The sequence below is a fragment of the Emys orbicularis genome, chromosome 4, assembly GCF_028017835.1.
Source record: "Emys orbicularis isolate rEmyOrb1 chromosome 4, rEmyOrb1.hap1, whole genome shotgun sequence".
NCBI lineage: Eukaryota > Metazoa > Chordata > Testudines > Emydidae > Emys > Emys orbicularis.
The window spans coordinates 102,454,988-102,482,937 of NC_088686.1; the positions used below are offsets into that span (position 1 = coordinate 102,454,988).

Genomic DNA, 27,950 nt, shown 5'->3' on the forward strand with positions numbered 1-27,950 from the left:
ATGGCAAGGATCTTACTGTTTCTACAATGTGTGGAACCCATGCAGACTGTTCTAAATATTTAGACATGAGTATCATAAGCATCAGCCCTGCCTCGTGCTTTCTGTGCATGCACAGGCATTATATTTATTACTGAGTAAAAAATGACGTTTGGTCAAAACCATGCAAATATATCTCTTTTTCCTCCTTATGTACAATCCAACCAGAAAACCTACTCATGTTTTCAAACACAAAATATTATTTTAATTAAAAAATAATTCCGGTCTTCAGCCTCTGTTCTGTGCAATGTAAACTGCATGGCTGGCTAAGCTGTAGTGTTCAAATGTTCAGGCTCTTTTGATAATAATAAACATGTTGTCTGTCTTCAGCAAGCGAAAACTCATGTGAAACTCCTTGGATATACTGAAACAAATCCACATATAGTGATGGTCCTTAAAATCTTCCCAGTTTCTCATAAGAGGAATGGATACAGATAAGCTGGCCTCAGTACCTGCAGTATTACCATGACACACGTCCAGTGCTGCAGATAGTTAAGAGCCTGGGTCTAATGGCTGCACAGGGAGTAAGGCCAGGCCACACACCCCAGCATGGCCACGTGAAACCTACCCAGACCATGGCGCCAGGTACAGGTGGGAGAGCAGGGCATTGTGTGCCCATATTTCCCCTTCAACCCTCCCACCACCTGGGCAGGTGTGGGAGGGCTCTTCCTCACATGGTGTCAATCAGCAGTTACCTGTAAAGGGCTGTAGCAGATTCCTCCGCTCACTCAGTACAGGAAGGGAGTGGTTATGCCTCAGGGGGTGTCATTGAATCACAGTGTCTCCTAGTGTCTTCTAGGTAGTGCAGTTTGCACATTGCCCCCTTGCACAGGGCAGTACCTAAAGGCATAATGTGGTCCTTAGTTATCGAAGGCACCTGGCAAGCTTTTAAGAGCCACCCCTATATTGCTTATTGCACACATCTCTGCTTTATTTTTGTTTAAAGACCCACATTTGTTTTATTAGAAAACAAACTGGTTCCACTTGCAAACTCTCATTTTGTGAAATGTTTCTTTTTTTTTTTTTTTTTTTTTTTTTTAAACAACCCACTCGGAGTCTCCTAGCAGTGTGTAGTGTGAAAGGCAGGTAGCCTATGGCTAATGTTCTTTTGTCATTCCAGATCTCCCTCGCAGAGGAGCCAATGAGGAGTAAGCATGCTGATTGTTCCTCTAGACTGAGTCTGAACAAACCTGTGTTGTTTGTGCAGCATATTGCAATGTGCCTAACCCCTCCTTTACTACATTGTACTGGCTGGAGTACCTGCTGGTCTCCAAACGTCATGAGGCTTCAGTTATAAGTGCAGACAGATCATTTCACTGCTCATTTTTATACAGGAGTGTAATGTCTTCAGAGAGCGAGAGAGTGAGAGGCACACAGACTGAAAGATGTTCTATTCAGGTATCCTTACCGAGCCTAGTCGGAAGGAAGTGGAGATGAGGGAAGCTGCATCTCTCCGACAACAGAGGAGAATGAAGCAGGCAGTGCAGTTTATTCACAAGGATTCAGCTGATCTGCTACCTCTGGATGGACTGAAGAAACTGGGGACTTCCAAAGACACTGTAAGATTTGTTTTTAAATTAATAAGGAAAAATTATATTTAGGAGGCTGGCATGCATTGCTCCCCCCCCCCCCCCCTTAGATATCCCCTTAGATATGTTTTTATGTTCAGAGGATAATGAACTTGGTTGCCTGTGGAAGCAGAGGTAAATTAGCAGGACTATGAGGCTCTTGTATATAGAAAAAGGAAGTGGAAATATGATTTTAGTTGCTCCTGGTGAGGTTGTTAGCCTTTTCACTACTAATCTCCTTTACAGGTCTGTATCTCAGACCTAAAAACAATTTTAACAAAATAGATACAATTTTACCTATATATATATATATATATATATATATATATATATATATATATATATATATATATATATATATATATATATATATATATATATATATATATATATATATATATAAATAAATTTGGTAAAACATAGAATCACTTTGGTATTTAAAAATTATAAAATTGTTGAGATTAAACTTTGCTCAATGTTTTCTGTCTATGCAGTTTAATTTCCTTTCATTGAGATTTCATATTCAGGCTATAAACACATATTTGAGATAATCTGTGTTATTGGGTAAATGGTGTACAGTATAGAACATCACCTCCCATTTCCAGAAGAACTGGCTTCCTTCTAAAAGCTAATAAATAAAAACTTCCTTGCTTTCGTTGAATAGGAATAAAGATAAAATAGAACATTTAAAGTTCTGGTGTAAATGAACAAAACTCCCAACATGTAATGTAAAAGCTGAATATCACTTCCCCATTGAATCTAGAACTTGGAGTATATAACATACAGTATGTCTGAGTGCTGCAATATCTCACACTAGGTTAACTGAAGAAGCTGAACTTCCTTATTATTTTGGCAAATTAATTTTGTTCTAACCTAGTCTTTCTGCTTGGAAACTTTGCCTTAGATCTATACATAGGTAACCAATAGAATGAGTTTGGTGTTCTCTGCATTGTGCATAACAGAGATTTGTTTGACATCATAGAATTCACAGTTGGGCACAATTCAGGGTGACTAGAAATTCCTGCATAAGGGGGACACCTGCGTCCAGACTTGGAAAGCGCTTTTCAAGTCAACATTGAATTGTGCTATTATTTATTTTAGATATTTATAAAGAGCCTAACACTGTGGTATTATTATTAGTATTACAATAGAGTCTAGAAACCCCTGTACTGGTAGGCACTGAGAGACAGTCCTGGCCCTGAAGAGTTTACAGTCTAAACAGATTACAGAAACAAAGGGTGGAACGGGAGATGGAGGCACTGAGAGAATTACTATGGCTCTTAATGAGCAGGTTAGCAGCAGAGCCAAGGATCGAACCCAGGTGTGCTGACTTCTGTGTCTAGTGCCATGTCTATCAGTGCCTGTCAATGTTTGAAATGTGTAACCCGTGAAAGATTCAGGCCTTTTAGAGGCATTTGAGGTATCCTGGTCTGGAAAGCTTTTTGATACATACAGTAGCAATTGTTATAACTTGATGTATAAAAGAAGGAAAAATATTGCTCTTTGGAAGTATTCTTGTCTAGTGATGACAAGTCATTGTTGTCAGGGCTGGATTAGCAGCATCCAGTGAGTGGGAATGAACTCCCCTAGACATAGAGAAATTCCCTCCCTTCATTCCAAACCATCGCTACATCTGTCATGCTGTCTCCAGCAGGGGCTTTCACTCCTTCTCTTCAGCGAGCACTAACAATTCACCCACAGCCATCTACCTCCTACTGCGGTAAATGGTGACTGAATGGCACGCAATACGTGGGTCTGATGACCTAATAAATCATAACAATACAGATTGTATGTTTGTGATGTCACCAGAGCCTCAAGTTACATGTGCAGGATTAGCAAGCTGAGTTGTCCTCATCAGATGAGAGAGTGGGAGCGACTATCTATGCTACTTTCTCGTCAATCAGCAATGGAAGCATCTAGGAGTCCTAAACCTTTTCAGAGACTGAAAAAGAGGCACAGTGCTAACGTCATCTGTCCCCCACCCCTGCTGCCCTTGAGAATGGCTGAGCTCCAGCCCAGGATGGAAAACGAGAGAGTTGGAGTAGTGAGGGACACCATGCTCCAGAACCACCTCATCCTCAAGCCAGAGCTAGGAAAGACTCGCTCAAGGTGCACACGGCTGCCCGGATCTGATTTTGTGTATGGACTAACCCTTCGTGGGACCGATGGGGGAGTTCCTGAAGCAATAGGCCACTGGAACTCAGTGAAACCCATTAGCAAGGCCACAAAGGAGCTGCCGCGTGATTTTGTTGCCATGAACCGTGGAGCAGTCATAGCTGGTCTTGTCACAACAAAGGAACACTACCGGTACCGCCAAACCCATGACATCCGCCGTCCGGAAGATGATGAGCGTCACTTTAAAAGGGACCCGCCGCGCCTCCCTGATGCCATGATCTATGGAATGCCAGCTCGCCCGTCCACCCCTATCATAGATGTTTTTCAGCACAAGTACAAGGAGCTTTGGATGGAGGGACAACGAGCAGCAGCCGAAGCTCGTCATAAGGCAAAACAGAAAATAAGACGGCGGGGGAAAGTATACGAAACGTATTCCACTGTGCTGAAGAAATACAAACCGCCCATGAAGCCAGACCCACTTTGGCATTTGCCCCACTTTGAGAAAGTGGGTCGTCATCTCGATACCTTCCCAAGCCAAGGAGATCGTGAGAAGGCTTTCAAAGCCCACCAGTCAGAAGCTGGAGTACGATGTGGAATATTTGCCCAGGGCATTTATACAAGCAGCTGAAAACTCGATAGGTTAAATTATTATAAATTATGTAATAAAATAGAATATTCTCATTTCAGGTCTGAAAGAGAACAGCGGCAGTGATCAAACATATAGAAATACTTCATAGCTTTTCAGGTAACTGGCTGGCCATATTAATACCCAATTGTCTGTAAGAGCTTTTCACTGGCCTTGGTAACAAAAAACAAGGGGTAAACTACAACCCAAAAGAAAAGAGGGTGATTGAAGGTGGAGTGGTGCTAGATGTTATCCACTCTCGTTATTACAAACTGGTGAACATTTTTAATGACAACTCAGAATTTTTCCCACAATAGTCAGATCAAATCAGATCAAATCTTTGACTGATAATATTATAGTGCAGTTCTCCTCCACTCTAGATTTGATATTATACAGCCTGATTTTCAGAGGTGCTGAGCACATGTGAAAATCAGGTCAATAGTGCCTTGCCATCCTAATTTTGACTGCTGTCAGAAAGCTTTTCCGGCCATGTTTATTACATAACACAGTTTTGCAATACTTCCACTGACGATGCAGCAGCCTCTTTCTTCCTTGGAGTTTGATATGCACAAATAATAACTGGTTTAATTCTTGATATTCTTCCTCAAACATTTTTCAGTGTATTCTTTTGTTTGAATTAACTCCTTTTGGCCCAAGTTACTTCTTCTAGCACTGTGAAACTGCCCCGGGTAATGTTTATTAGTGTATTTAATAAATTACTAGCACCCTGAAGTATTGAAAACCTGTAAATCTTTCAAGCTGCTTTTGCCTTCTTAAGGTGCCTTAAGAACAGCAACACCTGTAACGTGCATGAACTCAGAATGGGCCTGCTTCTAACAGATGATAGTGTTACATACAGGAAATCACTGAATAATAGGTGGCAGTGATTTTAATCTGACATCTGCAAGTGTGTTAGAAGAATATGGATTTCTTCTCTGTATTTTTCCCTTCCCATACAATCAAACCTCATTTATCTGGACCTTCATTATTCAATAGCAGGTATCAAATACAGTGAAAAATGTACATTTTCTGGTACCTGCTAGCCAATGAATCCAAATTATTTTTGTATCCTCCATTTCATTTGTATAACAGAAGGTTGACTGTATCTTAGCACATATTGGATTTTGGCAGATATATTTAAATGTAATGTTATAAGTATTCGTTTATTTGCCACTAATATATTGTCATCATCGCTCTAATCGAAAGCCTGAAGATTGACAGGAAACCTTCATGAATTGGGTGGTTTTCCTCCCAAACAGCTGAATTGTGACTCACAATCCAAAAGTTATTGTGCACCGCTGTTCAGTTTTACCCCTTTGACTTCTCTTCTTCTCTAGACAACCATAGAGCAAGAATCCTTGCTAGCACCAAAAGTCCATCTGTGAAAGCTGACCAACAGACTGGTATCTTGACCACACACATACCTGACCATACAGTCCTGAGAACAGTGTGTGGAGCAGACCTGTTTCAGAGTAGCAGCCGTGTTAGTCTGTATCCGCAAAAAGAACAGGAGTACTTGTGGCACCTTAGAGACTAACAAATTTATTAGAGCATAAGCTTTCGTGGGCTACAACCCACTTCAGAGCTTATGCTCTAATAAATTTGTTAGTCTCTAAGGTGCCACAAGTACTCCTGGTTTTTTTGGAGCAGACCTGTGGTTCCCAGACTTTTCACTAAGCTGACCCAGCAGCTGCATTTTGTCTTTTTTTGTGACCCACCATTACCTGTATGGCCTCTCCACCACCTCGCTCCTAATCCTGCCTGGTGCAGACGGGAGGCTGCAGTAGCTGGAGAATGAGCCCATCCTACACCCATCTTGCAGCAGTGGCTCCCTGCTCCGGGCATCGTGACCTCGTGAGGGGGACACAGCACCACTCAGGTTTGGCCCAGTGGCCCCTCTACCATGAAGGAGGGGCCGCTGGGCTAAACCTGAATGGCGCTGCGAGCAGTGTTCCCTCTAATTTTTTATGTCGATGTATGGAATGAATTTTGTTAGGTGCAGCAATATGGAGTTGATGTGTGGTGGGGGTGGGGCCGAGGGGTTCGGAGTGTGGGAGGGGGCTCAGGGCTGGGGCAGAGGGTTGGGGTGGGGGGTGAGGGTTCTGGCTGGGGGTGTGGGCTCTGGGGTGGGCCGGGGATGAGGGGATTAGGGTGTAGGAGGAGGCTTAGGGCTAGGCCAGAGGATTGGGGTGTGGGAAGATGAGGGCTCTGGCTGGGGGTGCGGGCTCTGGAGTGGGGTTGGGGATGAGGGGTTTAGGGTGCGGGAGGGGGCAGAGGGTTGGGTGAGGGCTCTGACTAGAGATGAAGGTTCTGGGGCGGGGCTGGGGATGAGGGGTTCAGGGTGAGGGAGGGGGCTCAGGGCTGGGGCATAGGATTGGGTGCATGGGGATGAGGGCTCCAGCTGGGGGTATGGGCTCTAGAGTTGGGTCGGGGATGAAGGGTTTGGGGTGGACTCCCCTCAGCCTTCTCTCACTGGAGCAGCTTGGGGCCGGGTGAGAGGCGCCTCTCCCTGGCCGCAGCAGCTCTGGCTGGGCTGGGCTGGGGGAGAGGCACCTGTTGAGTAATTTGGACCCTGTTGAGTAAATAAGATGCTGGGCAAGGGTGGAAATTTCTATAATTAAGTTCACTAGCTTTTCCCTACTCTAGCCGCTGGGATAGAACAGCACTAAAAATACTTCCCTGATCTTTATTATTATTTGTCAAGTGCTTCAGTATGCTAAACCCTGTGAAAGGATACAAAGCGACACAGGCCTTGCCTCCAGGAGAGTACAGTCTAGTTCAATCACAGGCAAAACAGTTCAGATCAAGATGATACACTAGCTGATGGTACAGGTGGTGAAGAAAGCGTGGAGTCTTGCAGATGCTGTCCTTGAAAGGCTGTGAGGGAGAAGAGCATTTGAAAAAGAGGGGACAGGGTTTGATGCAGAGAAAAGGTAGTTGAGTCCAAGTGGAAGGGGGGAAGGTGTGAAGATGACCATGCAAGAAGAGCACAAAGAGGCTGTCTAAGGGGAGACATGGGTGGAGCAGGAGGAGGAGTTGGAGGCAAAGAGAGCACAAATGTACATTTGGGAGGGACCTCGTTTAGTTCCAAAAACATATACCAGCAGCATTCAACAATAGTGGGCTTCCATGTATGGAAGGGGATTGGTGAAGGGAGACCTGCATTATGCCATCAAAGGGGAATAGATTCAGTAGCTGTCCCCAAGGGGATTGATTCTGTGAGGGGCCACATATAGAAGTGAGAGGACTATAAAGGGCAGTTAGAAGCCAAATACAGCTGGGGAAATTGGGAGGAGAAAAGTGAAGAAATAAAAACGTACATTGATGCCTCTGACACCTCATTAGAGCTAAGGACTGGGCCGTATTCCTTCCAGCAGGCCTTTCTCTGTCCTGCATAGGGGGCAGTGCACTCTGGAGATTTTGTTTTGCAGCGTTACCTCTCAATTGTTTCATTGGGGATAGGGTTTGCCCCATCCCCAGAAATAGGGTGTTCAGCCTTATGCATCAGTATCCAAGGCTATCCGCATACAGATCCAGGGCTTCCCACGGCATCCTGTCCCCCATGGGAGCATGATTCCCTCCAGAACTGTACTCTGAGACTTCTGATCTGTTGCCCCCAAGCCACAGCACTTGTGTGTGTGTTGATTTTCCTGTAGTATAGCTATTCCACATTCCCTCCCTGGCTGGCCCCTTTGCAATCCACAGAGCCCAGTCCCTGCTGTGCTCCCCACCCCAGGATTACAGTAAATGGAGATTGTGCTGTTGAATTAGCATTCTGCATGTCCCCCCAAGCCCGGTGTGAATTGAGGGGACAACTGGGTCTTTTGATTGATAGAACTGCTTGATTGATTGGATGCCCCCTGGAGATCAAGATGTGAAAGGCAGGCCAGAAATGTGAGCGGGGATGTTTGCGTTGCATAAAATACCATAGGGGCTGAAACATCACATTTAGAGCCTTGTGTGTAATTTTCCTACTATTTGCTTTTTATGAATGCTTGGAGCCAAGGGTTGGGGTTTTTGGTTTCTTTGTTTATTTCTCAGTTCTGTTCTGATGCAGCCTTGCCTACCTGACTAAAGGTGACATTTAGCAAATTCATTTTATAGTTATTTGGTCATATTTTTATTTTCTTGTTCTTTAATAAACTTTCCTTCAGCTACATAGACACTCGGTCGCTCTTTGACTGCTTGGCTGATACTTTGAACAAGTAAAAACAATGGTTCTCAGGCTTGTACAGTGTCAGAACTATATATGACAGAGCTTTATCTGTTCTGCTTAGTGGTTAATAGTCAGGCAATGTATGTACACTGGAGGCTGTCTGTGACTTGTTAGCAAATCCTCAGGAGGGAGGAGAAAGATGACCTACTTTGTGATATTTCCAAGAAGGGCTGGCTTATGAAGTACCTCCATCTGATCACATATTTTACAGTAGTGTCTAGGCCCCAGCTAGGTCTCATTGTGCTAGACACTGCCTGTACCCTAAGAGGTTTACATTCTAAAGGGACAAGACAGACTCAGGAAGTGCTATCATCTCCATGTGACAGAAGGAGAACTGAGACATTAAATGCCTTGGTCACACAGGCAGTCTGTGGCAAAGCCAGGAATTGAACCCAGATGTCCAGCCATCCCTGTCTTGGGCTGTAGCCACAAGACCATCCTTCCTCTCCGCTGAGGGCCTAATTCTGAGAAATATTGAGCACTTGCGGGTACATTTCTCTTTGGCTTGGTTGGAGGGTTGTAGTGGCCAGTGTAGTGGCCAGTAGACCTTTTAAGATCAGGCCCAGAGAAACCTCTCCAGTGAAACACCCTGTATGATTAAAGGTAAGTATTTTTCAGAGAGAAAAAAATCAAAATGCCATAGAATTGATGTGGAATAATTTGTAATGACATGCTGGAGGTACATGTTAAGAAATCGCTAGGCAGAGTGCTAAGCATGTTAACTCTGAAATGAAGGGAGCCTTGTCCCAAAGTTTCTATATTGTCGCCATATTGCCCTAAGGTGGTAAACACCCCTTCCTGCACTCCCTCCTGTCATGACTCTCGAAGGAGTTGGCCCTGCACTTGAGGACACATCTTCATGTTACATTACAGCATGCAAATGAAAGAAGATCAGCCGCTCTTGGTGTAGCTAGGAAGGGGAGTCACCTCCGGTCTTGGCTTCCAAATGCACAGCTCAGTGTGTCTCCTGCACTTAGCTCCCTCTGTCTCTGGAGCTGAATCCTTCTTTCCCTGAGCCCCTTGGAGCTTTTCAGTCAGATCTAGCCCTGCGGGAAGAGAAGCTTAGGCCAGTGACCTGAGGAAGAGAGCAAATGAGCCAAGAACACAAATAGAAACTGATTCTCTCCTCCCTCCCCTGGAGAAGGAGTCCCAGTGGCTGCACCTGCAGGTCACAAAATTACTTCTGAGCTCCATTTTGTAGGAGCTCAGTGCCTTCCGGGCCTGGATTGGAAAAAGGGGACTGGACATGGCCATGGACGGAGAGCATGGGGAGTGGGGGAGAGCAGCTAGCTCAGGGAATCACTCTCTCTGTGTGTATGTGTGTGTGTGTGGGGGGGGGAGGCTAGCTCAGGGAATGTGTGTGTGTGTGTGTGTGTGTGCATGGCCACATGGGGGGTTGCTGGAGAGGAGTCTATTCTATTCTATACAGGTTCTTATACTTCCCTCTTCACAGAAGTATCTGAGCACTTAGATGAGGTGGGTGAGATAATATCTTTTATTGGACCAAATTCTGCTGGCGAAAGAAACAAGCTTTCGAGCTCCACAGAGCTCTTCTTCGGGACCTGAAAATGTTGATCCAATACAAGATATTGCCTCACTCACCTTGTCTCTCTCATATCCTGGGACCAGCATGACTACAACACTGCAAATGACTAACATCTGTCACGTGTGGTTTGTCCTTCCTCTGTTCAGCATATACTGGAACCATCCAACTCTGAAAGGGACTGGGAGGAGCTCCCAAATCAGCACTTTGAGCATGATGTGCCTGAGGGGCTCCTTGGCCTTGTTTCTTTGCCAGCCACGAACTCCATGGTGAAGTATTTTTTTTGGCAGGAGCCTGGAACATGATGGGAAGTAACAGGCCACCATACCTAGGCTGAGGTATTTACAGATTTTCATACATTAGGCACAATTCGAATGGGAACTCATGGAATCAAGCCAAACTTCACATGTTCACCATTTCATCACCCATGTAAAATACCCACCCTATTCCTGAGTAGCTTTTCCAGCCTCACCACACTGTATTCAATGCAATTTCAGTCATTGTAATGTTCAAAATGGGGTCTCTCAAAGATGGCAGCTGGATGCTTCAGAGGCATGACAGATAATGGTCCTCATTAAAAACATCTAGAAAGCCATAATATCAGCTTCTCGTTTCTATTACTGTGCTGGGACTGACTCTTCTCTGGTGTACATTGGCATAGCTTCATTGACTTGAATCGAGCTACACCAGTTCACCTCAGCTGAGGATCTGGCCCAATGAATTTGGAAGACACTGGCTGTAGCAGACTATTTTGATTCATGTGCTAGCCTTACACAAATGCAGTCTTATTTTTATTCTGTACAAGCATTAGATATGCACTTATTTTTGAAATCAGAAAACATGTTTTGTTTTGTTTTTGGCAGTGTAACTTGACAATACGAGCATAGGACTTGCCATACTGGATCAGAGCTGTTGTCTATCTAGTCCAGTTTACTCTCTGACAGTGGCTAGTACCAGCTGCTTCACAGGAAGGTACAAGAAGCCATGTTGTATGCCTCTATGGGATATCCTACTCCCGAGGCCAGTTTTTTCCTAATCCCCCATTAGCTAAGATGTTGGCTTATGCCCCGAAGCATGAGGGTTCCAGCCCTTCCAAAGCTCTTATTTTGTAAGCCTTACTATTATACTGCTCTGGATATTCTTGTTAGCTACATAAATGTCCAATGTTAGCACAAAAATACAGCTTGTGTGTTCTTGTTATTTTTTGTCTGTTAGCTTGGTTAGCTGGGCATATTAGCCATATGTGGGAGCCAACTGTACTACTCAGCTATTGCTCAACATCCCAGGTATGACAAGCAACAGGATGTTTTTGAGATTAGAAAAATAAAAACAGCTTTTCTAACTGCTCTAGTAATTTTTGTTCTTATCCATTTCCATGGAGATGATGCTGTCTAATTGCCAGGGCAGCTAACCTGTTCCCAATGCCATCTGACTCTTTAAAGCTTTAAAAATAATAACAGTAACCAATACCACAGTATCAAGTTCTTTAGGCATGTACACTCAGGTTTCAAAGATGGTTAGAAAGAGGGATTCTATATTATTACTATCCTACTACCTTAGGTGTGTTCCTGGCACCTTACAGAAAAACAAAAAGACAAGATCTCTACTCCCAGGAGCCTACAATCAAAATCAGACAGATAACACAAGAAATAACAATGGACCATGAGGATGAGAGAAAGCAAAAGATAGGAGATAACAGAAAATGAGGGAAAGGGAAAACCTACTCTTGGATGAGCTATATGAGAAGTGAGTTTTGATGAGTAGTTTGCTGGAAGCGAGAAGTTGCTTGCCACAAAGAAGAACTCTGTGTAGCTCTCAAAAACCCTTTGCTGTAGTATCTAGGCACAATTGACATAAGTAGGACACAACAAGTTCTATCTAGGAGACTTAGACTCTCCATTGTGGTTCTCTTTTCAGTATCCTGAATTAAATTGTTTTGTGGGTTTTCCTGTCATTTTAGGAGCCAGAAGCCAAACCAGTGGGGAGGACCTGCGAGAAATGCAGATGACTAAATTACACCTATTTTGTATATAAATTAGAGAAGGGCCAAAACTGGAGCCAGTCCTGAACTTTGGGAAATGAGATAAAATGGGACCCAGATCTGCCCCATGTCTTGTTTTGGTTTCTTGTGGCTTTTGGTTGGTGTTGCAAAACAAAAAAGCTCTCTGGCGATGCTTTAGGAAAATCACTACTGTCCCAGACCACACCAAAATAACAACATATTTGTTTCACTTACTGAATGCTGTGTAATGTTTCACTCTTCAGAAGAACTCTGGGTAGTTCAGTATGATGGCTGGAGAGATGACACCTAAAACAGAATAAACTGCTTCTTTGTGTTCAATTGTTTTCAACATTTTACTGGGTGCACAGCCAAGATGCAGTGAGGGGAGGACACCACTGAATATGATAACTCTGCTTAAAAAGATCTTTCCTCTTTTTCTTTCCTTAAGTGGTCTGGCTGCCATTTTTCAGCAGGATCTTTGCAACTGTTATTTGATTTTCAGTGTCTGTTTCCAGCATTTGACTCATCTCTCTGACTAACACTCCTCACTCTGTATTGCACATGAAAGTCAAGGAAAATCAAAGTTTAAACAAATTAATTAGTAATAGCCTTGGACAGAATGATGCTGAAGGGAGTCTTTTCAACTTATTAGATAACATATGCACTGGAACATACAAGCTATGCTTGTCCTACTGAAGGTAGCATTTGCCTCAGACGTCAGAGGAACTAGCATTGATAAAAGATGTTTCCAGTTGCACTTGTAACCCACATTACCATAGTGTAGGTCTTTGTCTCTTAAGTGGCTGATCCATATAAATAATAAGAATGGTAGAGTTGCCAGATGGGGAGCTTAGTTTTTTAGATCAAGCAGTTAAAGTTTGTGCTTTTAGCATGAGAAATCCGAGGTCCACTGATGACCCATGGTGGAGCTTGTCTCGTGTGCATTGAACTGTTACACTGGAAATTAATGAGAGGTTCTCAGGCAAGGTGGCAATGATATGCCTAGGCATGGCCCACCCTTGATTCTCTAATAACTTCTTTCACTGGGAATTGGTTGTGTGGTTTGGGAGCTGATGGTTTGGGAAAGTGTCCAGACTAACACTGAACTTTGAAGGTTTGGAAGCTCCTATTGTCCCTAGTCGCTTCTGACCTGGGCTGGATGTGAGCTGAGGGTCTACAGGTGAAACGTTCCCTATCCCAGGACCTGTAACATAAGCCATCTAATCCTCATCTTTGATGAATTTTAAGTGCAGATTCAGAGCTTGTAAAAATGCATGCTTGTACTGTAGGAAACATTCAAGGATATGAGGGCATGCAATCTTCTCCAAACCACCTGCCCCTCTGCCTGTAGGAAGCACTAACATAGTTGAGTTTTTCTGCTTGTTCTATTTAGAGAATGGTGTATTGTGCAGCTGACTCTATTTCGAATGCTTTCATTGTGATCACAGTGCTGGTTCATACCTAATGGTTCTGCCTTAAATGGGAGGACTCTTTTCTTAAGTGATTTCTTCATGCCACAGTGTGGCATGATCTATACAATTAAAAAAGTGGAACAAGTTCTCCCACCTATACTTACATTAAGTAATACCCTGCTGTGAAATTAGTCCCATTGATTTCACTGGGAATAAAATAGTTCTCACCACAAATAAGGATGGCAGAATTGGCCCCATGACTTTTTTGAAGATAATGTAGGCAGCATAATTAGAGTTCTAATCTTTCATTGTTACTGACTGCTGGGTGCAGAATCAAGTGCGTTTTCTCATTATACAGAACATGCCATTATGAGTGCCAGTCAAACAAAACATCAGCCACAGATTAAGAAATTTTATTTTCCTTTCAATACAAAGAGATTTCCCCTTCCAAGAGGATAGCCAAGCTGAGGGCATGAAAAAAGAGAGAAGACATGTTTCAATGACAGCAGGTATTTTACCATGTCTGCCTGATTCTTATCCATCTAATATAGTTCACTTCTTCTGTAAATGTTATGGCCCCCAACAGAACCTGAAATACCAACAATGTATTTGTTTTAGGAGAGCATTTTCATGTCATCTGACTTTCTGTAGGCCATGTTACATTAGTCTCTTGTAACCTTTATTATTTAACATGCTTCACTGAACATGTTAAAACACAGGAACTTCACTGGAAAGAGTTTGCAAACTAATTAAAAAACATACAGGCTGAGATTTTCAAAGGCGGCTAAGGGAGTTAGGCACCCAGATTGATATGAAATTCCATTGGAGTTAGGTGCTTCACTGTCATAGTCACCTCTGCAAATATACAATATGCAGGCAAATATATAGCACAACCTATTGGCAAAAGTTCAGGTATGAGAAGGTGTGAATGTATCACTGGTGGTGAGATGAAGCTCATTAGAAAAATGTAGAGGGAGCAACCATCTATTGGCAGGGACATGGACTAGATGACCTAACAGGTCACTTTCATCTCTAAACTTCTGTGAGTATGTATCATCCCCTGGCCAATGCAGAAAGGCTTTGTGAAAGCAGTGTGCTATCAGGAAGGATTTAGGAGAGAGGCAGGGGTGCTTGTTGCACAGGAAGCTGTTTGAAGAACGTAGAGAGGTGAGGAACCACATGAAGGATGACATGAAGAGTGAAGGGAAAAGAGCCATATGGCGTAAGGTTTAAGTCGGACCAAATTCTGATCCAAAGGGTCAAACCATATATGAACATAGGCAGTTCATCTGAACATGTGTTCATATGAACATGTGTAGTCATCTTTCTACAATTGTGCCTTATCCAATTTCACCTTTCAGTGGCTGTATAGCACACCCAAATCAGCTGGTTGATTCTGTGATGATTCATGTAAAATAATTTCAGAAGGCAGGCATTAGATTAAGACACACACTCATTTCATAAGTGACCTACACTCAATTTGAGTTAAGAGATGAAAGGCCTCTGCATTCACTCAATAGGTCACGTAGTCCTCTGCATATTAAACAAGGCACTTAGTCAAAGGCCAAATTATTATCAGTTAAACTTCCAGAAAATTGAAGTATCAAATATATCTTCTTAAGTCTATTCTGATTCCCGTGTTAATATCATGCCCTCAGCTTGGCTAGCCTCTTGGAAGGGGAAATAATGCTCTCCAAATACTATTTTGACATCATGGAGTTTTCCCTCAGCTAATGGAGGGAGGGATAGCTCAGTGGTTTGAGCATTGGCCTGCTAAACCCAGGGTTATGAGTTCAATCCTTGAGGGGGCCACTTAGGGATCTGGGGCAAAAATCAGTACTTGGTCCTGCTAGTGAAGGCAGGGGGCTGGATTCAATGACCTTTCAAGGTCCCTTCCAGTTCTAGGAGATAGGATATCTCCATTAATTTAAGAATTTAATTTAATTTAAGAATACATTATACTTCTTTTGGTCTAGGAATTCCTATTGAATGTAGCTGAAGTCAGGTAAGTTATTTAGCCTTTGCTGTCTATATAAAAGACTTGTTGAGACTCAAATCACTGACCAATGGAGCCCAACAGTAGTAGTATCATTTTATAATTGTATTATTATTTTTTGTTTTGTTTTAAAGCAACCACATAACATTCTGCAAAGACGCTTAATGGAGACAAATTTGTCAAAATTACGAAACAACCGAGGTACATGGACTCCAAAGAACGACATCTCAGCACAGACCAATAAGCTGAATCAAACCAAGCCAGACAACCCAAAGAAAAAGGAGGAAGAAGACTTAATATTAGTGTGCTGTCAGGTAATGCTTCCTCCACTTCTTCGCCAGCTTTTCCTAAATCCTTTTATCAGCAGTGCAGGAGGAATTGAACCCACCCATATAATAAAGGCACAACTAGGCTCCTTGTATTCCAGGTTTAGTGTTATGAAGCCCAATATTTTTGCTGATGAAATATTATTTTTGACAGGTGTCTGTTTTCCTTCATACAAGGAAATGGACAATGTCGACAGCCCTGAAAAAATGCATTATTTTCCAGCTAACTGTTCTCTCTCATATGACGGATATAATAGCAGTTCTGCAAAACAAAGGCTCCAGTAGACTTAAAAACACAGCTGTTACGCTGGGTGACCCAAACGTAAGTCTCCTGGGGCTTTGGAGTTCCTGTGCTCTTGAGCTGCCCAGTACATTAATCTTTCTATCATCATCACTAACTTCCCTTCAGCGAAGGCAGCCTGAGTGTGGTAGAGCTGTGTGTGTCAAACTCTAAACCCTTCCTCTCTAGGCAGGCATGGGGCTGTCTGTGTGGGAATGCCCCAGGGAATGTCCTGACTGCCATTCCCTTTGACATTGGAGCATATAAGATAGCAGATCTGGGGCATGTTTATTTTAAAAGTTGGGATAATTTTGTTTTGTGATTAAACCCCCCTACCCTCAGCGTCCCATCTCTCTTCCCATAAGGCTCCCCCTTCCTGCCATCTCCTAATGTTGGATTTAGCAGAAGATGCTTATTTATAGAGCGCCAACAGGATGCTCAGTGCTGTATATATGTCCAGATCCTCAGATGCTGTAATGTGGCATAGGTCCACTGAAGTCCGTGTAGTGACGCTGATTAGCATCAGCTGAGGAGCCAGGCCTGTAACGTTTGAAGGGGATAGGGAAGTTTTGATTGCCGGCATGTGGCCTCCAGTCAGCACAGTGACTTTATCACTCTCCATTGAGAAGCTATGCCAGCCAAGGAATGGGATCTGCGACCTTTGGGAAAAGGGCAATCCTAGAACACCACAGTAAGGACTATTTTTTTAGATATCTGATTGGCCCAATAGCTACAGATAAAGATTCAGTGGGATTGCAGGTGCTCAGCACCTCACAGGATCCAACCCTACATCTTCATTATTCTGTAGAGGAGTTTCATTTAATCATTAGTCTGAAATCCTCATGTGCGCTAAGCCACAGTTGAGAGGCTGAGGGAAATAGAAAAGAAAGTGCTGGAACACTGAAACCTCAATGGTGACATAGCAGGTGCTATTGGAGTCCTGTGTTTCATGTACATGGACCTTTGCACAGATGGAGTTAACACTGGATTTCTTTCTTACGTTCTGTTGTTCCTTCCAAACGCTCTTGTTTTCTCCTTGCAGTGTGCTGGAAAGGACATGAAAGCTGTGATTGACACCAGTTGTCAGTATAATCTCTTATCGTCCGCATGTTTGGATAGACTGGGGTAAGCGGCCTCTTTAAACCTAACTCACGGTACAAGGCAGCATGTTGAGTACTCATACATGGTATCATTGCTGCTGTACAAATGAGGAAAGCTTTCAGAATTTCCAAGTTATTTCTGAAATGGTGTTTAGGGGCCTGTTCTTGTGCCCACTGACATCAGTGGCAAAAATTTTCCCCATCAAAAAGAAAGGAAATATATTTAACAATATTAGATGACTGACTTACAATAATGTATGGCAAAACTCCCATTGACTTTAATGGAGCAGGGTAAAGCCATTGGTGTTGATATTTCCCCCCCCCCCAGCAACATTGAGGTTTCAAGATCAGCTTACCATGATTATGCAAACAACTGTAATTGTTCCCTAAGCACCATTACACACCACTAGGTAAATAATGCCCATTTTCCGTAAAGTCTGTTGTTTATTTGCACAATAGTCTTTAATGGCTGCAAAGCAGCTGCACTTGCTATGAACAAGGAAGTAAATCACATGCATCTGACACTGACAAGTGATGATGATGCATTTAGGGCTCAGTCCCGGAAGGTGCTGAGCACTCCTGAGAGGGGAGAAGACCTTTCCACTCCCAGTGAAGCCAATGGAAGTTGACAGCGCTCAGCATAGTGAGCCTTTACGCAACAGACCAGAATGGCGCCTGATGTGTCTGTTCTTGTCCATTTACATGTCAGACGTGATTCTTATACTATTTTCAATCCCCTTAGAAAAAACAGTCCCAGCCATCAAAGAGAAAGTCTAATGAGCTGACTTAGATCAATATATGGGCCAATTTCTGCTCCTACTGAAGTCAATGGGAAACTTCCTGTTGGCTTCAGTGTCAAAATCCCTTCCTGTCAAAGAGAGAGGAAATACATTTAAATATTAAAGTACAGACTTGCATCCATGTATAGTATTGGGCCCTGACTGGGCCCTATATCAGGAAATTCAAAATTAAAAGCAGTCACTGCCTCCCTATATTTATTTGTACTACAGTAGCACCTCAAGGCACCAATTGAGATCCAGACCCCACTGTGCCCGGTGCTGTCCTGACCCACACAGGAAGAAATGATCCCTCCCCTGAAGGAGTCAGTTTAAAAATAAATAAATAAATAAAAACCAGAGTATTATTAACCCCATTTTACAGATGAGGATCTGAGTCACAGAGATCTTCAGGTCACTCAGGAAACCTAAGGCAGAGCTGAAAGCTTGAACCTGGACCTGAGTTTCTTGCTAGTGTTTTGACCAAAAGACCATTCTTTCTCTCAGCCAGCCTTTTGGGCCATTTCAGTTTTATGTTTGCAGTGACATGAGATATGGGGAGGTCATCCTCCAGTGTGATTAATACAATAGCTTTTGTTAGTTTAAATCAGACCTCTAACCCATTCCGTTCTGGCATCCACTGATGCTCTTGTGCTGCAGCAGAATGCAGCGGCACAGTTTACTTCAAAATGACGTAGATGATACATGGATCGACACTGAAAAAATTAGTATGATTTAATATAGGCTTTTGTATTTCATGCGGCCATTGAAATCAGAGCTGGAAAATACCTATTAAGAGATCTCATCCATTTCTCTGCCAGTACAGGAAGGTGCTTATAGTACATTGTCTAGTATTACTTTGTGCAGTCTGGGGTTAAAGGTCCCAGGAAAGGACTCCACCCACTGGACTCCTGACTCCTTCATGTCCTAAGAGATCTCACCATCAGAATGTTCTTGATACTCACACTGAATTATCCCTTCTTTTTTCATCCTTTTAAACCTATGCCTTGTGCCACCCTAAATACTCTCCTTACATGTTAGGTAAGAGATCAATTTAATTAGCCTGAAGTGATCTTCTAACAAATCCTCTGTGGCTGGCAGTGAGGGATATTAATGGGATCACTCTGCAGAGAGGATAAGAAGGATCCCACTTCACCATCATTTAAATACCTTCTTTTGCTGGTTATGGCTGGAGCCGTCCTACTTTTCAAGCTTGCTTTCAGGCAGATTTTCTGTCTGATTGAACATAAATGAACACATTGATTACACGCCCTCAAGGAGCTGTCACCATGCATCCATCTTGTACTGAGGTTCTGTCTATGCGGCATGCTCCATCCACTGCTCTGCTTTTCTTAACTGAGTCTGGTTCTGACTTGCAACCAAAAGCAATTTAGAAAAGGCAAAAATCCATGTGCCGTCCCCCAAGTAATTGTTCTCTCCTTTGCTGCAGGCCACATTCAGCCCTTGGTTACAAATGTGCAACCCCATTGAAGTCAATCTGGCCCTGAATAAGGGACAAAATGGGGCAGATCTTGCCTTCTCAGCTTCCTGTGCACTGCTCTAGTAGCACAAAGGGGGCAGCAACCAGCTGCATCTCACCTGTGGATGTAGATCCAGCATAGCTGGCTCCTACAGACTTCCTTCCTTGCAGCCCTCAAAATAGGTGGTATTTAAGGAACAGGAAGGAGAATGGAGGGAGTGTGGCCAGAGTGCTGCACTCCTGTCCTCTACTGGCAGACAGCTCCTTGGGCATTCTTTCCAGCTCATGGAGTTTACAGCAGCACCCAGTCTGCTCTGAACATTTCCAGGGTCAGCATAAAGCCAGTCTGAAGATCAAGGAGCAACAAGTGGCTCCCTGATGCCTTTCCCCACCTGCTTTGCTGTTCCCATCAGAGACTGGCTGCAGCAGAGGATCTAGGCTGGTGATTTTAGCTAACATCACAGAGAGCCATGGAATTCCTGGCAAATCAATTGAGCTACTTTTTTCTATATAACAAACCCTTAACATTGAATATTCAATAGCATATTTCCATGTCCCCCTCTGGCTGTTACTTCTTAGGAGGACAATGGAACAGCTCAGAGACCCTCCTGCCTCCCATGGGTCAGATTTTCAGAACTGCGGGTTCCCCAGAACTCCAACTGAAGTCCATGGAAGCTGCATGTGCTCAGCTTCTCTGAAAATCAGGCTCTTTGGTATCTTGCAGAGTCAGGACCAATCTCCCCTCCGCCCCAATTAAGTCAATGGGAGTTTAGGGTGCTTGGCACCTCTCGGGAGGCTCAGGCTGTATGATCTTTTTGTGTATCATTGGACTGTGAGCCTGAATTCCTGTTCTTTTAGCTACATTGATCACCATCTGCTGATGAATCATTTGGTCATAACTCAGCCAGGCAATGATGTCTACACACTGAGGTAGCCGAGAAGAGACACACTTGCCAGCTCCATAAAAAAGCTTTGCATCCCCAGCTGAGGTATCTCTTGACATCAGGGGCAAGACCCAATGCATCTCTTTGCCCTATATTTTACTATAAGTGCTGTCTGTCTGTCTAGGCTTTTACACGGCACTCAGTATACCTGAACACCTACACCTCCTACCAGACAGTCCAGACAGAAATAAATTGATAAATGCAGATCTAAATACAACATATCATATCATAATTAATTATAGAAATTGGACAATAGCTTTCTTTGAAGAGAGTCCCTTTGGGGCTGAATTTGCCCCATTCTCTACTAATTCCTGGTGTAGCCAGGCAGAGTGCTGCTTGATTTCATGTGACTGCTGGTGGAAAACAGGATTTCCTAATATTGTGTTTATACTTCTCCTGAGTGGATTATCAATTTAGATGGTGAGGTCATCACTTTGTGGTGCTTAGTCGTGTGTATTTGGTAGAAATATTATTGGTAATCACCTGCTTCACTCTAAGCAATCACAATAATTAATCAGAATGTTAAATGGTAATGAAATCTGCTAAAGGAGGTTTGCCATTCTATGCAGTTTAGCTGTTGTAGGGGGAAAGTATTCCACTTCACTATCTTTAATGTGCCTGGCAAACCAGAACACATGGAAAGATCAAAAGAAATCAACAAAATTAAGAAATGGAAACTCTTTGGTCCTTCGCTCAGCAAGACAGTTCTATGGGACAGGAAAATGGCTCTTTTAATGGCACGGGCTTCAAAGTGCCTTGTTCAGAGTTGGTTCCTCTAGGGATGACTGCTCTTGCAAAGCAGATTTGTGTGTGGGGGGGGGGGGGGGGGGGAATCTGGATTATCCCAGGCAGGAATTGTCGCATTGTGTTTGAATTTCCACTTAATTTCAGTTCAATATAAAATGTGAAAAAATGTACCTAAATAATCCATACATGTTATCAGAATAGTCTATGGAATGTAATGATCTAGGGAAAATATTGTGCTTGTTGAAATATAATACATCATTGACAAGCATTTCCTCTTCTGCTGGATATTTTATTTATATGTCACTACTTCCAGTGAAGTAACCTGTCATCATCTGCTAATGAACAAAAGTCACATACGCTCTCCTAGCTGTAAGATACTCTGGAGAAATTTTGGGCCAAATGATGATGTGGTGTTAGCGGTTCAACATGCCTTGAATTCAAAGCAGAGCAGCACATGCTTACACCAGGGCTGAATTTGGAACTTTATTACTAGCAGACAGCTTCGGATTAACAGATTCTTCTGTCCTGGGGAAATGAGAGAGAACTCTAAGGAACAGACTCCTTCAGAAAAAAGCTGTGAAATACAACCCAAAATAATTTCTTCATATAGGGCTTGAAACCAAAGGGACATTTGTCATTGACTTAAACTGGGGGGGATAGCTCAGTGGTTTGAGCATTGTCCTGCTAAACCCAGCGTTGTGAGTTCAATCCTTGAGGGGCCACGTAGGGATCTGGGGCAAAAATCAGTACTTGGTCCTGCTAGTGAAGGCAGGGGACTAGACTCAATGACCTTTCAGGGTCCCTTCCAGTTCTATGAGATAGGTATATCTCCATATGAACTGGAGTAGGATCAGGTCAGGATACAGTATCATCACAGAGAGGTTACCAATAAAGCAGCTTCAGATGATAATCACTTAATAGGAATGAACGGAGAGCTCAAAGAATATAGTTTTACTGCCATCTCAGCTGAACACCCACTGTTAAATGCAGTTACTGGTTTCAATGTACAGGTTAAAGGAGCATATCAAAACATACAAGACTGAAGGTGAGAAGATTTCATTACCACGCAATATGAAAGTGATTGGCCAGATAGAACATTTAGCTGTTACAGTGGGAACTATCCACATGGACTGTTCTGCAGTTGTCACAGGTAAGTGGCTGGGCAGTATCTTTCCAGTACTGTAGATATGATATAAGCTGATCCCATATCTATTTCAGTGTGCTATGAAGTAGGTAGCGTGTTCATTTTTGCTCATCAACAACAAATGTGAAGCTGTTTGACCATTTTAAAAATAGAGATCTTTAATATAAGAATGAAAGTATGTTTTTTTTCTCTTATTGTTTTAAAGTGAATTTATTGCTGGATCAACAGTTCAAGTCTGTCTGTTTATCCACAGAGCAGGTATCATAAAGGCATCAGCATGTAAGATTCCCTGTACTTCCCTGCCAATAACATATCTTGTCCCTGACCTGGAAATAGGGTGACCAGATGTCCTGATTTTATAGGGACAGCCCCGATTTTTGGGTCTTTTTCTTATATAGGCTCCTATTACCCCCCACCCTCTGTCCCGATTTTTCACATTTGCTGTCTGGTCACCCTACCTGGAAATAGTTTAGTCTCCATGGCGTATTCTATCGTTGGTGCCTCTATTGTGACTGCCAAAAAAGATGATTCTTTTGTGTTGTGAAAATCTGATCACAAGGAATTGGATGGAAGTCACCAAACTCATTTCACACCAGGGCCTGAGCAGGTAGTAACAACTTTCAGTCACTACCCTCTTTGGGTCACTGTTAGACAGTGACCTAGAGGTGAAAAGCTCTGTAGTCTACTTCAGATCCCTCAAGGCTCATTCAGTCCTTTTAGTAACTGATCTGTATTTAGCTAAATGTCTTTCCATAAAAAGTGGAGATATTTGCAAAGAATACAATAGACCATTGTTAATTCAGAATCTGATTTTTTTTTTTTTTTTTTTTTTTTTTTTAACAGAAGAAAATGAGAAAAATTTCTCCCTTGGGCTCCAGACCTTGAAATCTCTGAAGGTAGGATTTCTCTTGTGTGTACCCTCTTGTTCTTTTACTATTGTGGAGGGGATCATTATGGGCTTTTTATTTCCCCTCTTACATTAGTATTTATTATTATTTTAGTGTGTCATAAATATGGAAAAGCATCACCTTGTACTGGGGAAGACAGAGAGAGAAGAAATCCCATTTGTTGTTGATAACATCTCCACAAATGGAGAGAAGTAAGTATGTAATTCTAAAGCTATTCTGGAATCTCATATATGTGTTCTCCTTTTAGCCTGGAATGCAGATCTGGCTAAAGCAGTCATCAAACTGGACCTGATCCGAAGTCCATTGATAGAAAAGGAAATCTTTTCATCTACATCAGAGGGCTTTGAATGGGGTCACTGGCTTGTTTTCAGCTGATTCTTGTCATGTTTTTATAAGCTACCCTCAAACAATAGAGGGGTCATTTTCAAAGAGATGCGCAGAGGGGTTTGACTTAGCCACTTGGCTCTTTTTGAGGTTAATGGGGGTCATCTGCCTGACTCCTGACACTCTGCTTTGAGAATGTTCCCTGAGAAATATTTTTTTCTGGAAAGGACTTTAAACACAAGGGAAATGAATACACACAAAACTGTTACTAGCCCACAGTGCAGAAATGTTGTGAAGCACTTCAAGGTAGTGTTGTTACCCCTTCCCCCCATCCCATCCTGACACCAATGTGCCTCTCTGCTGAGTTAGCTGATGGTCTGAGGCCTTGCAGAATGGCTTCCCAGTAGAGGAGAAATCAGTAATTTGGAGTCTGGGTATATTTTATTTACACACACCAGTCCTGAATTGAGGCAGTCTAGGAGCATGCAGGGCAATTCCTTCTTCTGGGAATAATAATAACAACAACAACACCTAGCTCTTGCATAGCTCTTCCCATCAAAGATCTCAAAGCACTTTACAAAGGAGTAGCATTATCTCTCTTTTCAGATGGGAAAATGAGACACAGAAAGATGAAGTTTCCTAAGGTAACCAGAGCTACAGCTAGAACCCAGATTTCCTGAGTCCTAGTCTGGTGCCCTGTCCGTTAGGCCACATTATATCTCTCTTTGAGTGTCACATCAATGTCTGGTTACTAGAGAGCTACTCTACCTCAAATGTGGACTCTAATCAGAGACCAAAGCAGAGACCAAACTCGCCTGCAGCTCACACAGCACCTTCTTTCAGGACCTCTGCTCTTTACAACAAAAACTTACAGCAACACAGCATGTCTTCCCAAAGCTGAACATTTGCTCATTGCTAAGAAAAAGAACTGGGAAGATTGTATGTAAGAGCACCACCTGCTGACCCAGGACATAACAGTATTGTAGGTTTTCATAGTGTTGGTCAGGTGTCTTTTAGCAGCCTGTTATTATCAATAATTATTTGTATTATAGTAATACCTACAGACTTCAACTAGTTCAAGGCCCTGTTATGCTAAAGATGACCCCAATAAATACAGCCTAATGGCAATGAGAAATAAATAGGACTTCGGCTATTTCTATTTGCTTTCATACGGCAACATGCACAAAAAGTAGGCCCATGTACTAACAACTAGATTAGGGAGTCTGGGCACGTATATACAGTGGTTGCCATTAAAAGTCAATGTTTACCAACAGTTGACACACAACTGTCTGTGAGATACCACTGTTCTTTCCCATTCTAAGCAGAGGGAAATACTGACTGTTTGGTGCTTGTGGTCCAGTGTTGACTTTTTAATTACAATATCTGTATGCAAGTCTCTGGCATTTCTGAGACTCCCTCCACTACCATCCTTTGCAAATCATATGTTTTAGCATGGTGATACCACACAGTGCTGCACCCCTGGCATACACAAAACTCCTGTTGACTCCCAACAAATTTACTACCCATGGGTTGGCTGAGTGCAGAATGCTGCCCTGTGGCTACCTGGGTTAGGATGGAAATTTGAGATACTTGGTCCTTGGGAAATTTGGCATTAGGCATGTCATTCAGCTGACCCTTTCCACCTACAAGGTAAAAGCAGGGCGCTTTTCCCTTTTCCTTCAAGACATATGTGAATATGGCAGAAGCTAAGGTTGTGGTCTGTTACAACTGGCACCAGTACGAAGTGCTAATATTGCTAAATATTAGCATCTCTTATTACTGACTAGGGTCCAATCTCGCCATTTTTACTCAGCCAAAATGTAACGCGCAGACTCCAGTGCACTCACCATTTCCCAGATCCTACGATTCCGGGCGAAAAGCACCTACCCTTACCCAGTTCCTAGGACTCAGGGCCACCCACACCCACTTCCTAGGGTTTGGCATAATCTGGTTCATTGAAGTACCAATCCTTACCCTTCCACGGGCTCAAGGCATACTCTTCTACAGATTTGCAGGATCTTTTTACCAGTGAAAGACCCTTACACAGAAATATCCTTCTCCTCTATTTATGAACAATTACCAAGAAAAAACACACATGCTAGGCATTGACTCCGTGGGTGCTCCGGGGCTGGAGCACCCACAGGGAAAAAATGGTCACCGGCAGCCCCCCTCTTTCCCCAGTGCCTCCCCGCCCACTGGTTGGCCCTGCCAATCAGCGCCTTCCCCTCCTGCCACAATCAGCAGTTTCATGGCATGGGGAGTATGGCATGCTTGGGGGTAGGACGGGGGCAGAAAGAGGTGGGGTGAGGACTTGGGGGAAGGGGTTGAGTGGGGGCGGAGCCTGGTGCAGAGCCAGGGGTCGAGCACCCCCCTGGCACATTGGAAAGTCGGTGCCGTGCTAAGCATACAATGCTATGCTTACCAGTCCTGATCACACAGGTGGACTTTCCCTATTAGCTATGCAAGGTCGGTACCTCTGGGTTCTGGTTCCTTGCTGCACATCACGGTCATGCAGAGGATTCTTAGCAGTTCTGATTTTAAACTGTGTCTTGTGGGGTGAGTTCTTCTTCTTCTTCCAGGTCTTTCCTTCTTATTCTTTTCCCCCTGCTGGTCTCCTTCTTGGACCCCAGTTTATATAGTGAAATTTGAGTCCTTCTTAGCTATACCTTAACCAAGCATTTTACTAAAATATTACATAATAATTCTTTGACCAATCCTAACATATTGCAAAATAATTCTTTAACCAATAATAGCCCACCACCTTAGTTGATTTAAAACTTGCAAAATTAGTTATGCAACAGACAGAAACAATCAAAGAACTGACAGAGATCATACAGATGAACAATAGAGAAATATTCAGAGTGGTAGCCCTGTTAGTCTGTATCAGCAAAAACAACGAGGAGTCCTTGTGGCACCTTAGAGACTAACAAATTTATTAGGGCATAAGCTTTTTTGGGCTAGAACCCACTTCATCAGATGCCAAAACAATAGAAGTCTAGATTTTACAATCACAACTGTTGCTAAGTGATTCCTTGCCAGACAGAATGCCATCAAAGTTTTCTTGAAACATCTTAAGAGATTCCCTTGCTTATCTGTGATGGTGGGTAATATTAGGAGCGGCGCCTTCTTAACAGCCCAGTATTACATTGTTCTGATATAATTTAGAAGGAATGTGAGGAGTTGACTTTTTGCTTCTTGGCTGCTGCTCTCCTAATGTGGCTGCAGAAAATAGCCCCAGACCTTACAAAAACTCCTATTGTATTACATTCTTTTTTTCTTCTCATTTCAGCTCTTCTGAGGAATAACGACTGAAACACTCACAAATGAGAAACCCTGACATCAAAGAAAAGCGGTGCAGCCATTTCAGATGAAGTAGCAACACGTATCATTGGTAACACCTATGCTAGGCTACAGCTGTAAAGCTAAATTAAATCATATTCAGTAGCCAGTAACTTAGCAATGTTGTCTTGTTTGAGATAGAAACGTATGCTTATTTTCTAGACTCTAAGATAGTGCACCACTGATTATGAATGGTTTGACAAACCTGATGAGTTTACTCTAATGATGAGAAAAGTACTTTTTATAGCAGCCTCAAATGAAATAATTGTGTTTATCTGTGATTAGAAGATACCAGAATTAGATTTTTTACTAATGATTTTTTCAATAGCTACTATTTATATACACTAAATTGACACCACCAGGTTCAAATAGCCATAAAAGGAAGCCACTCATATTAAAATATCAACATAAATATCACATATTGGTAAAAAAAATCATCCTAATAGCCATAACATTGTTGCCATGTTATTAAGAATGTGACTGTGTAGTCTATGAAAAGAACAATCATATGATTATTCACTGATCAAATTTGTCTTCAGGACTTCTATTTACCAGAATTATTCATAGTTCAATAACAGCAATTCTGGAAAATTCTCCATCCTGCTAGATTTGCATGTTGAGCCATAAAGAAACAAGCACAAAGTTTTACTGTTTAAAAAGCAGCTGTGCTGCTGACAGACAATTTGGCCTACTAGATTCAGTCGTGAACCAAACCTTAGTGGTGTAGGATATTGTGATCCAAATTCACTTTGAGCACCTTTACTTTTCTCCCCACCCAAGTGCTACTCCCTGAGCCTATGCCAACACAACAGCTCTAGACTGAGCTTGAAACTCCCCTTGGAGCACCAGCAGTTAGATAGCTAGGTTGGCTTTAAACTCCTGTACTTCAGCATCCTTATCTTTAATGCACTATTTTTATATCAAATTCCCCAGGAAGTCTTAAAGTGCAAGACCAAACCTGATCCCCCTGACAGAAACTGGGAGTTTTCATTGGGCCCAGTATTTGGCCCTTTTTGCTATCTTGTTTTAATGATGATACCACTACTTCACATAGAGCTTACCTGTATAA

General features: G+C 42.8%; 2 protein-coding genes across 2 annotated transcripts; both read left to right on the forward strand.

The window, feature by feature from the left end:
* The first annotated feature begins 1,421 nt into the window (after window positions 1–1,421).
* NRIP3 (nuclear receptor interacting protein 3) lies at window positions 1,422–26,847 on the forward strand. The gene is made up of 7 exons (XM_065403331.1): window positions 1,422–1,595; window positions 15,648–15,827; window positions 17,162–17,244; window positions 22,177–22,316; window positions 23,154–23,206; window positions 23,312–23,409; window positions 26,832–26,847. Exons 1-7 carry the CDS (start codon window positions 1,422–1,424, stop codon window positions 26,845–26,847), a joined length of 744 nt encoding a protein of 247 aa, XP_065259403.1.
* LOC135877026 (cilia- and flagella-associated protein 77-like) lies at window positions 3,487–4,347 on the forward strand. Its single transcript, XM_065402356.1, has one exon. It carries the CDS (start codon window positions 3,487–3,489, stop codon window positions 4,345–4,347), a length of 861 nt encoding a protein of 286 aa, XP_065258428.1.
* Window positions 26,848–27,950: the final 1,103 nt, after the last annotated feature.